General features: G+C 42.5%; 1 protein-coding gene across 7 annotated transcripts in view; it reads left to right on the forward strand.

Annotated features, from left to right (window-relative positions):
* smoc1 (SPARC related modular calcium binding 1) overlaps positions 1 to 15,994 on the forward strand; it is a 128,637-nt gene that overhangs the window by 69,242 nt on the left and 43,401 nt on the right. For 4 of the 7 annotated variants that reach the window (XM_058987211.1, XM_058987212.1, XM_058987217.1 and 1 more), the window contains 4 exons: positions 921 to 1,020; positions 4,460 to 4,507; positions 10,977 to 11,066; positions 13,106 to 13,186. In XM_058987211.1, the coding sequence (XP_058843194.1) occupies positions 921 to 1,020; positions 4,460 to 4,507; positions 10,977 to 11,066; positions 13,106 to 13,186 (319 nt within the window). The remainder of the gene's footprint in view (positions 1 to 920; positions 1,021 to 4,459; positions 4,508 to 10,976; positions 11,067 to 13,105; positions 13,187 to 15,994) is intronic. The other 3 variants (XM_058987214.1, XM_058987218.1, XM_058987216.1) reach the window with 2 other exon arrangements.

Here is a 15,994-nt window from a genome sequence, read left to right on the forward strand (position 1 = left end):
GGTGTATCTGTAAGGCTGTGGTGTATCAGTAAGGCTGTGGTGTATCTGTGAGGCTGTGGTATAAGCTGTGGTGTATCTGTAACGCTGTGGTGTATCAGTAAGGCTGTGGTATAGGCTGTGGTGTATCTGTAAGGCTGTGGTGTATCAGTAAGGCTGTGGTGTATCTGTGAGGCTGTGGTATAAGCTGTGGTGTATCTGTAACGCTGTGGTGTATCAGTAAGGCTGTGGTATAGGCTGTGGTGTATCTGTAAGGCTGTGGTGTATCTGTAATGCTGTGGTGTATCAGTAAGGCTGTGGTGTATCAGTAAGGCTGTGGTATAGGCTGTGGTGTATTTGTAAGGCTGTGGTGTATCAGTAATGCTGTGGTGTATCTGTAAGGCTGTGGTGTATCAGTAAGGCTGTGGTGTATCTGTAAGGCTGTGGTGTATCAGTAAGGCTGTGGTATAGGCTGTGGTGTATCTGTAAGGCTGTGGTGTATCTGTAATGCTGTGGTGTATCAGTAAGGCTGTGGTGTATCAGTAAGGCTGTGGTGTATCTGTGAGGCTGTGGTATAAGCTGTGGTGTATCTGTAACGCTGTGGTGTATCAGTAATGCTGTGGTGTATTTGTAAGGCTGTGGTGTATCAGTAAGGCTGTGGTGTATCTGTAAGGCTGTGGTGTATCAGTAAGGCTGTGGTATAGGCTGTGGTGTATCTGTAAGGCTGTGGTGTATCTGTAATGCTGTGGTGTATCAGTAAGGCTGTGGTGTATCAGTAAGGCTGTGGTATAGGCTGTGGTGTATCTGTAAGGCTGTGGTGTATCAGTAAGGCTGTGGTGTATCTGTAAGGCTGTGGTGTATCAGTAAGGCTCTAGTGTATCAGTAAGGCTGTGGTATAGGCTGTGGTGTATCAGTAAGGACGCTTGTTCTTTTTCATCTCACAGGTTCAGTGCCACACGCTGACGGGGTACTGCTGGTGCGTCACCCCAGACGGGAAACCCGTGAGTGGCTCCTCCGTTCAGAACAAGACCCCGGTGTGTTCAGGTACTGTGTGTCAACAGGGCACGTCACTGTCACATGATCCACCTGCCCCCACCTGCCCTTCACAATGCCACTACATACAAGACATACAAACCCTGCCCTCCAGATGTCTGGAACCATCTTAAAATGAGGACCCTGAGAATGACATAGCATTATAAGAAAGTCAAAGCTATAACTGTGCTTATCACAAATCAGGTACCCCACGATTGCTGTGTTTAAACCACAACAAAATGTATTTCAGGATTATAATACATAACACACCAGTATCACTTATGCACTGTTACAACATTTAAATGACCACAAGATGGTGGATTCAAAACAGTAAAATCTTAATCAATGAAACAGTAATGCTTTGTGTACAATACCAGTCAGTCCAGCTTCTGTTCATGTGGGAACTTGGTGTACTGAGCTGTATTTTATTTTTCTCATTTTTTTGCCAAGAACATATTGACCCCATTAGGCTGCCTGGACTGACCTCTTAAAGAAAAACAATTTTATTTTCCAGAGATCTGTTCAAAATCCTCCATTTCGCTGCCCACATGCCCACAGAAGCTCAGATTGGCTTGGCACTCTGGTTAATTAGCCACGTTTCAACATTAGAAAGATCTGTATAGAGTGACAGCCAACAGTTTCCATTCATTATACAGTCAGGCTAGCTCAGATGGACCTTGTATGTAAAGGGTTATTATTGTTTGTAGGAAAGACCTTGAAACAAGCTTTAAAATGATGCTGATGCTGTTTGTCAAGGTCAGCCCCACATGAAGAAAAATGAGGTCATCAAAATGATCATTTATTGTGCAAACTTCAGACAAGTTGTCACCATGTGGCATGCAGCTTACACAGCTCTGCTTGTGTATGCACATAGCATGCTGCTAGATCAGGACCAATCCATGTGAGCTGATTGAGAGGCACAGCAAAACAGAGCAAACATTTTATTGCAAGTCTTTAAAAGTAGCTTTATAGTTAACTAGTGTTCTTTGTCAGACAGACAGCCCCAATGCCTCTCCATACCTGCAGACACAGTATCCAAAGGAAGGAAGCTTGAATTAGGTGAAACAGCACCACTTGCAGGCTGTGATCCACATCATAATTAAGGCCCTGTGAAAATCGCGCATTTTCTTTAAAATTCACGGCAGTGTCACGAGTAAAGTGTCGTATTTCACGGAATGTGCACAGAACTATTTTATAAATTATGTATACAGATTGTTATTATTGTTGTAAACATCAACTATAGAGATAAATGCACTGACATCATCAAAATCAACGTCAGAGTTATTCAGCACTTTACAATAGCTTGTGAAACGGTGTTGTAATTAACAGCCTGTAGGTATATCTGCAAGGATAGCTTCAGTTCTAGTACGTCAGGTGCATGTTCACCATTTAGACCTTGCAAAACAAATACAATGTGTAATACATACTGATCTTGGGCATCAGTCAACTCTGAAGAATTTACGTAACTTTTGGTTGTCCAATTTTCCAAGATGGATATTTGCGCATTTGACTTTTGGAACATGGAAGTCACTGTTTTGTGTTTCTTTGCAAGTAAAGCAGTCGCAGTACAGCTCTGGATTTCCTGCTGGATTTTTACACAGCAATGCATTTTTAGTCTTTTTAGACACATCCATGTGATTTTTTTTTTTATATGAAATACAGATAGTTATGAAATGTATTTTTATTTAAGAATATTGTAAAAATTGCGGTATTGGGCTAATTTCACGATTTCCGCGCAGCCCGTGAAATTGCGATTTACACGGGGCCTTAATCATAATCACTACAGTTTATTGTTGTCCATGGTGGCAGAATTGTGTGGAGCCAACCATTCCTTCCAGCATTGAAGGAGTAGTAGTAATAATAATAATAATAATAATAATAATAATAATAACAAACTTGAATCTGCATCAGGTGTGTCCAATCACAGTCCTGGAGGGTCATTCCACTCCAGGTTTAACAGGTAAAATGAGATCATGAATTACTTCAGGGTCAGGACTGAAAGGGCCACCCCTGACTTGCATAATATTGCACTGGTCTTTTGACCCCTCCCTGACTACACCTTTGACACCTACCCTGGAACCCTTTTCTTCATCCAAGGAGGGTTATGAATCAGCCACCTGTGTGGAAACACCTCCCCAGAATGTGGTCTGGGAAATGTGCAACCAGCGCTTCAGATAAGGGTGTGGGTCATTGAGTAATTTACTCTCCAATTTAAACACTGAGGGGTAGATGTACTAAAGTGTTGCACCTGTCCCAATAGTCGAAAACCAGTTGCAAACGAGTCGGAAGTCTCGGGTGAAATGTACTAAACAAGCGCAATGCTGTAGCGACTTTTCAGGGAATGCAGTTTTGCTTTGCGGTTCAGCCTTAGATGAATATGTAATTGTGTGCGTTCCTGCATACATTCACAAAAATGGGGTGGAGATCGAGTGCGAGTCAAATCTTATAATGAGATGTACTAAAACTACCGACAATTGCGACACTTACAATTGCATCAATTTGTTAAGAACTTTTGAAAGCATGCTTTAAACAGTCGCAATTGTTGCTGGCATTTCCAAGTCTGCTTTTTCTCGTGCGTTGCCAGTTGTGCTCAATGCATTTTTGAGGCGAACACCCAAGTACCTCATTTTCACTAAAGTCAGGGTGTACTTACTAGCCTTGAAAACAAATTTCTATGACATTTCTGGTTTTCCTAGCGTGTTGGGAGCAATAGACTGCACACATGTGCCACTAACCCCTCCAGCTCATTCTGAGCATCTGTGTAGGGATTTATTGTGTGTTAATTGTCTAGGCTGCTAAGTAAGCCAAGTTAAAAAATAATACTAATTCAAATAAAAAAACCCTAAAATCATTCAGTTTCAATTTAAAATAATCTTTTATTCGTATTGTACACCAATGTATACAGTGCAGCAGCATGGTTTATTTTGTGTTACCAGTAGGCTAAAGTAAAAAGAAAGGTATTCTAGGTATTCATCTGATTTTACTACTGTACTGTATACTGTATAGGCCTACTGTACAGATTTCTAGTTTTACATAATGTAATGTGTAGCCTACCCAAAACACATTAGTGTTATTTCAGCGCAGTGATTTATATTTAAAATACTTGCATTCCCTAGCTAACGCTTGCAGTATATTAACAACCATTGAGACGCTGGAAACCAAAGAAGTACAAGAAGCTTGATAACATGCAAACTCAAACTGTGCAGCAAAATTGCGTATTCTTTACAATTGAGTATTCTTTACACTTTACATTTAAATATGATGCGTAATTCATATTTTTTCAATGAGTAAATCACCCAGTACACAGCTTACCTGGAGCGCTGTGTGCAACCTTTTCATAAGTGCACCAAATGTCAAGAAGTTTTTCTTATTGTATGCCTGCATGTATTTGCTTTTGTCAGTGTCGTGAGTTTGAAATATTTTGTGTAAAAGTTGTGCTTTTGTTTTGAAGGTTCAGTAACTGATAAGCCATTGGGGCAGCCTAGCTCGGGGAGAAAAGGTGAGTTCAGATCCTATCTTCTATGACAGGCAGTATACACAGTGACTGAGGCAAGGTGCTGTACCTTCAGATTAGGCAGGGGGGGTGGGTGGAGGAAGAGTGGAGCTCAGGGGGGTCTTAGACAGGTTGTAGTAAGGTGATTGCCTCAGGGAACACAAAGCTGCTTTGATTTAGCTTGGAGAAAAGTATGCAACAGGCTTCAATCCTGGAGGTACTGTGGGTTGTGACTGTCCACAATCAAACAGAGTTGCAACCTTTTTATTGTCTACTAAGGATGGAAATAAGTGTGTGTCGAACAGTCTGGGAGCACTGAGAAAGGAACAGGAATGCCAGTTATTTTTTTATAGTGTTAGAAATAATTGCCCGTCTGGCAGCTCTTGCAAGCATTCAGCAACACATTGTATTGTGCAGCAGAGACTGAAGCACTGAGTCCAGCTTTCTAGGTCTTCCAGGAATTGAGCAAGGCTGTTTGTGGTACAGTCACGAGGGGAATCTTTTAAGTAGAAAGCTTTAAAACCAAAATGCAATAAAATACATATGCTGAATTAACTTAAAACCCAGTTTTTTATATTTTTCTACTATAATACTTTTGGATAAAATATAAATGTAAACAATTTAAAGACATTTAACCACACCTGTGAATCCGCTGGTTCATGTTGAGAGATATTGTTCATCATGTCTGTTGCCACTTTGGGTCTGCCAGACTTCACTGAGGTTTGAAACAACTGTATTTGTGTGTAAATGGGCAATCAACCTGTTGAATCCTCAGCAATATCAGTACATTTTTAAAGAATGTAAACTTTATGCCTGTAGGCAACAAGTGTGAAATTGTTTGACTTCTTTATTGACAGAAGTCTGTTCAAAAGAATCATAAGGACCACCCTCTAAACTGTGTGTGTGTGTGTGTGTGTGTGTGTGTGTGTGTGTGTGTGTGTGTGTGAGTGTGTGTGAGTGCAGCATTGGCAGTCTCCACTACCTTCTTACCTTGTACCAGCTCAGATAGTTGACGAGTCACCCTTGATGTTGTGAGGTACTCTGATGGTGTCTCTCCATTTCTAATGGGGAGAGATGTGCCAAGGGAGACTGTGAAGAGGAAGACTGGAGAGGGATACTATGGAGAGGAAGACTGGTGAGGAAGTCTTTACGTGTCAAGGGAGACTGGAGAGGAAGACTGGAGAGGAAGTCTTGACATGTTGAGGAAGACTGTGGAGAGGAAGACTGGTGAGGAAGTCTTTACGTGTCAAGGGAGACTGGAGAGGAAGACTGGAGAGGAAGTCTTGACATGTTGAGGAAGACTGTGGAGAGGAAGACTGGTGAGGAAGTCTTTACGTGTCAAGGGAGAGTGGAGAGGAAGACTGGAGAGGAAGTCTTTACATGTTGAGGAAGACTGTGGAGAGGAAGACTGGTGAGGAAGTCTTTACGTGTCAAGGGAGACTGGAGAGGAAGACTGGAGAGGAAGTCTTTATGTGTCGAGGAAGACTGGAGAGGAAGACTATGGAGAGGAAGACTGTGGAGAGGAAGACTGGAGAGGAAGGCTAGAGAAGAAGCCTTTGTGTTGAGGAAGACTGGAGAGGCAGACTGGAGAGGAAGTCTTTACGTGTCAAGGAAGACTGCGGAGAGGACGACTGGGGAGAGGAAGACTGCAGAGAGAAAGACAAGAAGAAGTCTTTACGTGTCGAGGAAGACTGTGGAGAGGAAGACTGCAAAGAGGAAGACTGGAGAGGAAGACTGCAGAGAGGAAGACTGGAGAGGAAGTATTTATGTGTCTAGGGAGACTGGAGAGGAAGACTGGAGAGGAAGTTTTTACGTGTCGAGGGAGACTGGAGAGGAAGTATTTATGTGTCGAGGGAGACTGGAGAGGAAGACTGGAGAGGAAGTCTTTATGTGTCGAGGGAGACTGGAGAGGAAGTCTTTACGTGGAGAGGAATACTTTGGAGAAGAAGACTGGAGAGGAAAACTGTGAAGGAAGTCTTTTGTCCGCTGTCAGAATGCAGCCATTTCTGACCGGCACAATTAACTCTTGAATGGACTGCCAGCTCTTTGACTTCCCTTTTTAAGCACTCCATCACAACAAGGCTTTAGGTTTCCTTTTTATTTCCTTTTTTCTGCAAAATAATGGATCAACGGTGACTCTTCCACCTCCTTCTCCTTTCATCCCAGGCCCTTATCTGGGATGTCAATCAAGCAGTGCCAGTGCACTAGGAGGCTGTGAATGGGTGTCATTGACAGGCCTCAAAGGAAGAATTCATTCCCTTTTTATTTGGAACTGGTTGTTGATGAAGTATTTCTCCCTTAGTACCAACTGACATCGAGAGTTTGTGACCGCTTTTAACCTCCTTTGAATTCCTCCTCAGATGCAGCTCCAAATGGCTCAGTCCTTAAAGTATAACAGGCTAGTGGCTGGTGCCCAATAGAGCTGCCTGTCTCGACTAAAATACTTCAATAATATCTAAGAATAATAAAACATACACTTGTACCTCCCATCACAAATGATCCCAAGGCAATTTACAATAAAACAACATTAGAGAATAATGAAGGAACCCATTAACACCTTACAATACAATTACCATACAAATAAAAAATAAACAAGAAAACAGACCGGACACCAGAAGTGGGCTGTTTAACTTGAAGATCTAGCCGCAAGTCATCTAATCTGGCGTCCAAGGATACAAGGAGTTAAAAGCTAAAACACTTTGATGGAAATAATAAAAAACTGGGAAAGAGGAGTGCAATTTTCCTTAAATATATTATGAGAACTCGGGTGAACAATAGCCCTTGTTTTTATTACTGTTGAAGCGTTTCTGGTATTAAGGTAGCAGGACGTTACTTTCAATGTGATCCTCAGCTCCTGTTGGGTATGGAAACTTGGGGGAGGTCTCAATTAGTGGTCATTGTTAGAATTGTTACACTGGGTAGGACAGTAATGGGCAGGATAATGACAAAGTCACTCCTTATATTGGAGAAGGTCATATTTTTTAGGTCCCATTGCAAAGACATATTTACAACAGTAAAGTATCACCAAAGTGCCTGTAGTTTACAGATCCCACCCAGATTTCACCCTAAAAAAGATTGTATACGCCTGACTTTGTGTCCATTATTCTGACAACACAAAAATAGGAGGAGTGGCAAACACTGTTGAAGCAGCAAAGGTCATTCAAAATGATCTAGACAGCATTCAGAATTGGGCAGACACATGGCAAATGAAATTTAATAGAATGAATGAATGGCCTCCTCTCGTTTGTAAACTTTCTTATGTTCTTCTTAAGTTCTAACATATTTGAACAGAAACAAGCCTGCTGAGATATCGTCTCTGTTACAGTGGTGTCCTCATCATCAGATGCTGTAATTATACTGCACTAACTGTCTGGAACTCTTGACTCCTCCCATGCCCTTATAAAAGTTTACTATAGTATAGCAAAGTATAATAAAGAATACTGAAAGTATGGTAAAGCATAGGTAAGCATTGTAAAGCACAGAGAGGTCTGGTAAAGCATAGGTAAGCATTGTAAAGCACAGAGAGATCTGGTAAAGCATAGGTAAGCATTGTAAAGCACAGAAAAGTCTGGTAAAGCATAGGGAAGCATTGTAAAACCCAGAGAGGTATGGTAAAGCATAGGTAAGCATTGTAAAGCACAGAGAAGTCTGATAAAGCATAGGTAAGCATTGTAAAACCCAGAGAGGTATGGTAAAGCATAGGTAAGCATTGTAAAGCACAGAGAGGTCTGGTAAAGCATAGGTAAGCAATGTAAAGCCCAGAGAGGTATGGTAAAGCATAGGTAAGCATTGTAAAGCACAGAGGTGTATGGTAAAGCATAGGTAGGCATTGTAAAGCACAGAGAGGTATGGTAAAGTATAGGTAAGCATTGTAAAGCCCAGAGAGGTATGGTAAAGCATATGTAAGCATTGTAAAGCCCAGAGAGGTATGGTAAAGCATATTTAAAAGTATGGTAAACTATGGTAAATGCATCGTAAAACCATAGGAAAACCACGGGAAAACTGCAAAATTACCATTCAAATTTACCAAGGTAAGCTTTTAGAAGGGCAGCTATAGGTCACTGCACATCACTTTTGTGATTTGATCATCCTCTAAAATGACTACCAGGCAGTTGCAATGGACTGAGACTTTGGTAGAATGGTGCAAATCACACTTCACAGCACCATTCACAGCACCATTTTGAGTGTAAGGTATTATGTGGATTTCATCTGCATTAACAGTGTTACTGTCACCCATTCTTTGCATGGTACCATTGAATGTTTCATTGCTGTGCACAGGGGCAGTGGATTATTTGGTGTGGTAGACTTTTAAGAGCACAGTGCTTGCATTGTGTATTCACTATATATACTGATATATACCAATCAACACTGTGAACTCTCTGACTGCTTGCACATCAACTTCACATCGCCCACTAAGCCTTCATTTTAAAGTGCCTGCTTTAAGCTTTATTCAAACGAATGAACCATTCTACAGTCTACATTCAAATATGGAGTCCATGTTTAAAAATGTATTAAGCCGTCAGTGCAGTGGGCCCTCAAACATTATAAATTACAACCAATGCAAAGCAACTGGGAGGGATGTTATTTCTTCATTTACTGGAACAAAATGTGTTCTTGCAATGGTGGCTCCCAAGACTGGTATAAATGTGAAGTATACACAGGTTGTCTTTACTGATCTTCACTGTGTATGAGAAGTAGGATCTTAATACCCTTTACTCTACGGGCAATGGGAGGTTTTTGCTCATACTCCATGCACGTGAAATCAAGTTTAATAGCTTCAACTAAAGAAACAGAGCAGTGCTTAACACTTTTAAAAATGTAGAAATCTACCAGACTATTGAAATATCCAGGTAGATTTGACCAAAAAATATAATGCAGGAAATGCGCCTGTTTGAGTAGTTCATGGGGAGACCATGCTTGATGGGAATGACCAAGGCTTTCCAAGGTTTGGTTTCTAATGAAAGCAGTGGATTGGCCGGCAGAGTGAAGGGCCTGACCAGTATATTTATTGGATTGGTTATTGCGGCGTGCAGGGTGAGTAGGAGAGAACTGATTGGTTAGTAGAATTGGGGGGAGGGGGGATGATGACGTTATTGAGTATTGCTGATTCACTAACAGTAGTGTAGTTGAACACAATAGTATAATATCAACAGTTGACTGCTCGAGCTGAAAATTTATTTCTCTAGGTAAATCCATAACATCCTGCAATTGCTGTCCTTTACGATTCTCATTTTCTGACAAGTTAATCCAAGAACAAAGAACACCTCATAATTTCCTGTGTGATAAGACTAGAAAGCAGCAGGTTTGTTCCTTCACAAGTAAGTCATTTTAAAGCCTGCCCTGGGCTTCTCTGCCTCACCACAGCACCCTCTAGTGTTAGCACTGTGTGTTGCATTCTCTGTTGGGGTGGAGGGGGGGGGGGGGGGGGAGGGGGAGTGTTGCTGAAGTTTCATCTGTGTTATCTTTTCTGAAGCTGTTTCTCTGGGACTGTAACAATCTGCATGAGGTGATGAAGATGAACATAGTATCTAATCTGGAACAGTCATTGTGGGATGAGCTTGGTTTTTAAGCAATATCTTTAAACCCTTCCCTCATGTACACAGAATGCTACAGTCCCTCTGCACTCATTTTCTTGAAGTGTGATTTTCCTTTTCCTTTTTTTTCTGGGTATCATGTGACAACATTGTATACTCGCCCTGCCACCCCTTAACAGAATAACCTGCACAGGTATTAACCCTTTGCACTGTTTCATTTTGTAACTGAACACAGCCTGCACTTCCATATACAACAATCTAAAAGAACATGCACACATCTGTGCATAATCATTAGGGCCCATTCACACTTACATTACATTGGAGGGTCATCAACAACAAAACAATACAGGAGATATTTTAAAATACAAATTGCTTAAAATAAACAAATAGGTCCTGTTTGAATCCATTCAGAGCAGACAGTAAAGAGGAGGGTCAAGAGGAGGATACAGTGTGCAGAGCCTGAAAACAGATGACACCACAAACACAATCACTGAGCACTGGAACCATTCAGAAAGCAACATCTGTGCCCTTTGTGATCTGTTTCCTCCTAGCGGTTCATACTGACATCAGCAGAAGACCCATACTTACCTCTCGACTAGAGAGCTGGCTCTTCAGTTGAATGGCAAGACGTCTGTATGGTTTGTGGTTCGCGTCCAACCCTTGCCTTGCTGTTCAATTCAATGTACTGAGATACCAATTGATTAGAACTCACAGCCACTATTGTGTTTAGAGCACTGCCTCCCACAGGTTTCTCACTCCCTCAGTCTGATCTGAAGGGTAGAGCAGTGGTGTAATGGAGTTACCTGAGCCCCTTTCCCTTCTCACTCTGTCCTTGCCTGTGTGTCTCTGTCTGTCTTTCTCTGATCTTGGCCGGGCCATGTGCAAATCCCAACCATTCAACAGTGCTAGAGAGTAGATTGTATTAACCTCAATAATGGTAGTTTCTTTTCGTTTCTTTTTAACTCTTAACCCAGATGACGGATCCAAGCCCACTCCCACGATGGAGACCCAGCCTATGTTCGATGGCGATGGTAAGAGGTGTTTCCTGTTCTGGGGACTGTGCTAGGCAATAACGAGACTTCCTCATAGATGACCACAAGGGGATTAGCTGCGCTTGGTATCTTATCAGGAGCCATGTTACTGACCCTTATGGTTATTCCTGTTATAATACAATCAAGGTCATGTGACTTACGATTTCAGGTATTTTCTTCATATTTCATACACAGCTGTATCTTGTGATTCTTTCAGTGTGATATTTACTGTTTCACTGGCCACATCAGAGGTGCCACGGGAATGCTTTGTTTTGTTTACAAAAACACCAATGTTGAGTTTACAACTGCTGTTTAGAACAGGCTGCTTAGCGACAAATCATTCTATCTAGCCTCTCAGTCAGCTATGAGCAGAGCAGAGCAGTCAGTCTTTTGCCAGATTACCTGCTTGTTCAGCCTCAGCGAAGTGAATAGAAGCAAGAATCCACTTGTAGTGTAATTGACGCTAGAAACCTCAGAACTGACCGTGGAACATTCAGACAGAATGTCTAGCTTTAAAAAAGTGAAACAGAAGTTAAGTAAAACATTGAAAAGTGTATTAAAGTTGGAATAGTTTACAATAACAATAATCACAATAAAACCCTGATTATCAGGCGGTACTTTGGCAGTTGACCTTGACTTTGACAGCCCTTACCCTCCCGAGGCGGTCAGCTATCTTACGATAATGGCCTGTAATCAGGGTGCTGTTAAATTATAATTTATACCTCAGCACTTCAGTCCAGCTGCCGCCCCTTCACTGGGTGATAACAGACCTGCAATTACACAGTATAGAGCAGGGCCTTGTGTTCTATTCCACCCAAAATCTGTTTGGAATTATCAGTAGACAATAACATACACCTTGCTCCAATATTGAAAAGCAAGCTAAAAGATCCTGCATTAGCCAGCCAGGGGGGAGATTTTAAACAGACGTGTTGCAATAGCGGAGTGGTAATGTGATCATTTTGCGAGTCAGTCTGATACTGAAAGAATGAAATGAACTTGACAGTTCACTTCGCAGTCACATTTCAGCAATAACATATTGAGTTATCTGAATTAGAAATAATTATTTCACTTTCCATTCAGTCACTCGTCACAAATGCAGTATACAGTACAGCAATTGTTTGGGCCAGAAACAGTGTTCAGTATTTTCCATGAAAGTATATCCAATGCTTTCACCAGGCATGCAATTTTCTGTAGCAAAGCCTAAAAGCAGGAAATCAACACATACTGAGGTGCAACAACTGACTGAACACTCCTGACAACTGCAACAATACCGGCACAAATAGCATTTCAAATGAACAGCCTCATACTGAACAGTATCAAACGCATTAACGTGTAAAACACAGCAAACTTCATTCTGGCAAAAAGCACAACTGAAAGTAATCTTAATAGTTTATAAAAACAACAAGTAATATCATATGTCCTGTAAAGTGCCTACCTGTTTACATGTAATATCATATGTCCTGTAAAGTGCCTACCTGTTTACTCTGTGTCCCTGACGGCTCACTGGCAGAACTTCTCTGTTTGTGTTAGTAAGGGCCAGAGCGCCGAGTCAGCAGAGTCTGTCTCGTGTTTTTTTGCCACAGCTGTAGATGGATTATTTTTTTGGGTGCACTTAACATTTAAAAAATAGACTTTTTTGCACGTACAGTACAAGCACTTTTTTCCATTACCAGTATGTGTCTCGCTCTGTGACCTAATTTTTAATCTCCCTAGTTGACTCAAAAATAAGACATCCAACAGTATTTAACACAGACTAATAATAATAATAATAATAATAATAATAATAATAATAAACTCCAGCACACACAGATCTTTTGCAGATCGTTAGTCAGCTTTACATAAACAGGTGTTTAAATGTGCAATGTGTATTGCAACGCTAAAATGGAAGTTTATTCCAGGCTAAACTGCAGCACCAATCATTTAAATCAGGCCCAATGTGTTAAACAGCAAGACACTGTATATAAGCACCCAAGTGGTGCTGGACATCACCGTGAGGAATGAAGACAGTAACAGCTAAGCTGCTTGTCTTGCCTTTGCAGAGATCACGGCTACGACCATGTGGTTGCTGGACTTCATCAACAAGGAAACCAGTCAGAACAGCTCGAGCCTGAGGAACCCAGGTAGGGCTGCACTTTATCAAGCTCCTCTCCATGCAGAGGGGAGTGGAGAGGAGGAACCCAGGTAGGGCTGCACTTTATCAAGCTCCCCCTGCAGAGGGGAGTAGGGAGGAGGAACCCAGGTAGACCTGCACTTTATCAAGCTCCTCTCCATGCAGAGGGGAGTGGAGAGGAGGAACCCAGGTAGGGCTGCACTTTATCAAGCTCCCCCTGCAGAGGGGAGGGGAGGAACCCAGGTAGGGCAGCACTTTATCAAGCTCCACCTGCAGAGGGGAGGGGAGGAACCCAGGTAGGGCAGCACTTTATCAAGCTCCCCCTGAAGAGGGGAGTAGGGAGGAGGAACCCAGGTAGGGCAGCACTTTATCAAGCTCCCCCTGCAGAGGGGAGGGGAGGAACCCAGGTAGGGCAGCACTTTATCAAGCTCCCCCTGAAGAGGGGAGGGGAGGAACCCAGGTAGGGCAGCACTTTATCAAGCTCCCCCTGAAGAGGGGAGTAGGGAGGAGGAACCCAGGTAGAGCTGCACTTTATCAAGCTCCTCTCCATGCAGAGGGGAGTAGGGAGGAGGAACCCAGGTAGAGCTGCACTTTATCAATCTCCCCCTGCAGAGGGGAGGGGAGGGGATCCCACCTCTGCACAGGCCCTGGTCTCAACCACATACTGAGGAGGGGAGGGGATATCACTTCTGTGTTATACTGTCACGCCTATATCAGCTATCACTTGGAACAGGAACATCATGGGAGGCTCCCAGCTTGCTGAAGCATCCACACACCTACAAGCTGTGCATCTGAAGTGTCAATAATCATCATACAAATTAGTGAGATTCCTCAAGAAAATGAGTCTATGTGGTACAAAGTGTGCTTGTCATTAATGCCAAGCTCCAATCCTTGCGATTTTATAAAATAGTTTCATTTTTTTATATATATTTTAGTTTATAAAACAAGTTCAGCAAAAATAAAGATGTATTCATTGGCTCCAATGTAATCATTGTTTCTAATTTATTTTGGAGCCAATGGCATTTGTTTCGTCTTCAGAGTCTCCTGTAAAATGATCCCTGACCGAATTATATATTCGCAGGCTCTGAACCTCTGGTAGCAGAGTGCAGTCTTCACGCTTGTAAACTCAGGCATGCAGTGCAGTGCATGTGAATAGGATGAGGGTGCTGGAGAGGACACCAGGCCCTGGTCTGTGCCTCATCCAGGCCCACGTTAATAGCTCAGAGCTGAGCAAAATTCAGCACAAACTAGAACGCAATGAGAGCCTTCACCGTGGTCCTTGTTCTCCTGGTCTCAGCCAAGGTCTGGTGGCTATATGATTTGTATACCAGAGTTAGAAACCTGCACTTAGTCCTGGCTTTCAGAGCTACCCTCATTTAAGTATATCATTGAAATGATCAGGATTCAGCTACTTGATACATTTGTCTAAGCATGTTAAAGCTCTGCTGAGCTGACATGTTCAACTCAAACTCAGTCAGAAAAACAATGATTTGAAGGGAGACAAGAACAAACCTGTACTGCTGTTTGAGTGCTGCAAAAGCTTTAGTTTGTAAAACTTGCCACTGCACACCTTTATACTTTCTCCATCTTTCTCATCCGTCACCTCTTTACGTTACTGTGGGTATTGAACAAAGAAAAGATTTATTTAAAGGGACAGTGCTCAATTATTTTCCTGGTGGAAGCGGATGAATCCACTGACGTGTCTTCACACCACTAAGCTAAAGGCTGTACACACACACAAGACATGCATGCGCAGTGTAAACTATACATTGTCCCTCCAGTAACACCAGGAACTACCCTCGTTAATGCCACCCTCTAATGGGCAGCAGCAGGACCTCACTGCTGGGGTTCTCTGCAGCTCAGCTACAGGGATGGGAGGGGCAATGGCATTTGGATACTGTGGAAATGTGGTTAGTAGTGCGCAGGTGTGTAGATGATGCAGTGCTCCAAACAATGACAGACAACAAAGTTCACGGTCCAAACTATTTTTTAATTTTCCTTTGTACGGTTTGGCACCGTTACATAATAATACTGGCTTTACACAACAATGTGCATCAGTAAACCACGGGGTTCAGTCCCGAAATAATAATACAATAACAATAACACTCAACACAGACACGGCCACTTCTCCAGACAGTGCGTGCTGTAGTGCAGGTGTGGTGAATGACAACAAATGGGTGCTGGCCTGTAGCGACAGATCACGGTACATGTTAGCCGTCTAACAAACAGTAACAGACTGACAAACAAACCAAACACGATAACACTCACGATACAACAATTACACTTCTATTTCCTCCACGGGTCCTTTCAATAACCAAAAACCAAGGAACAGATAGCTCGATCACTTCCCCTAAATACCTTCAGTCACAGCCTCTTTCAGTGGCACGGTCAATCACGTGACTGACACATCGCTTATAGCATTAAGGTGATGACTTCTGGTATTGTGGCTCCATCCCTTCCTGGATGGCCGGCTTCCGACTGACCCTGGAATGAACTGCCAGACCATCTAGTACGAGGCACACTTCCTGTTATACAGCGCCACAGGGAGATTGTTGACTTGGATTCATTCGCTCTCTGTCACAGTTAAACATAGTATATGCCATGGTGACCTCATCCGCATGTCACACTTTTAAAGTGAACCCAACAATCTTATTACAGAGGTGGCCAAACCGTGGCTCACGAGACGCATGCGGCTCTTGGGCAGTTCAAGTGCGACTCCTGGGGAAATGCTGGGTGACACACTTTGCAGCTCGAAGGAACTGAAGAAGGAATAATAAACAAAAACAAAAAGAATGAGAAAGTAAAAATAAGCACAAGT

Source organism: Acipenser ruthenus, chromosome 15, assembly GCF_902713425.1.
Source record: "Acipenser ruthenus chromosome 15, fAciRut3.2 maternal haplotype, whole genome shotgun sequence".
NCBI lineage: Eukaryota > Metazoa > Chordata > Actinopteri > Acipenseriformes > Acipenseridae > Acipenser > Acipenser ruthenus.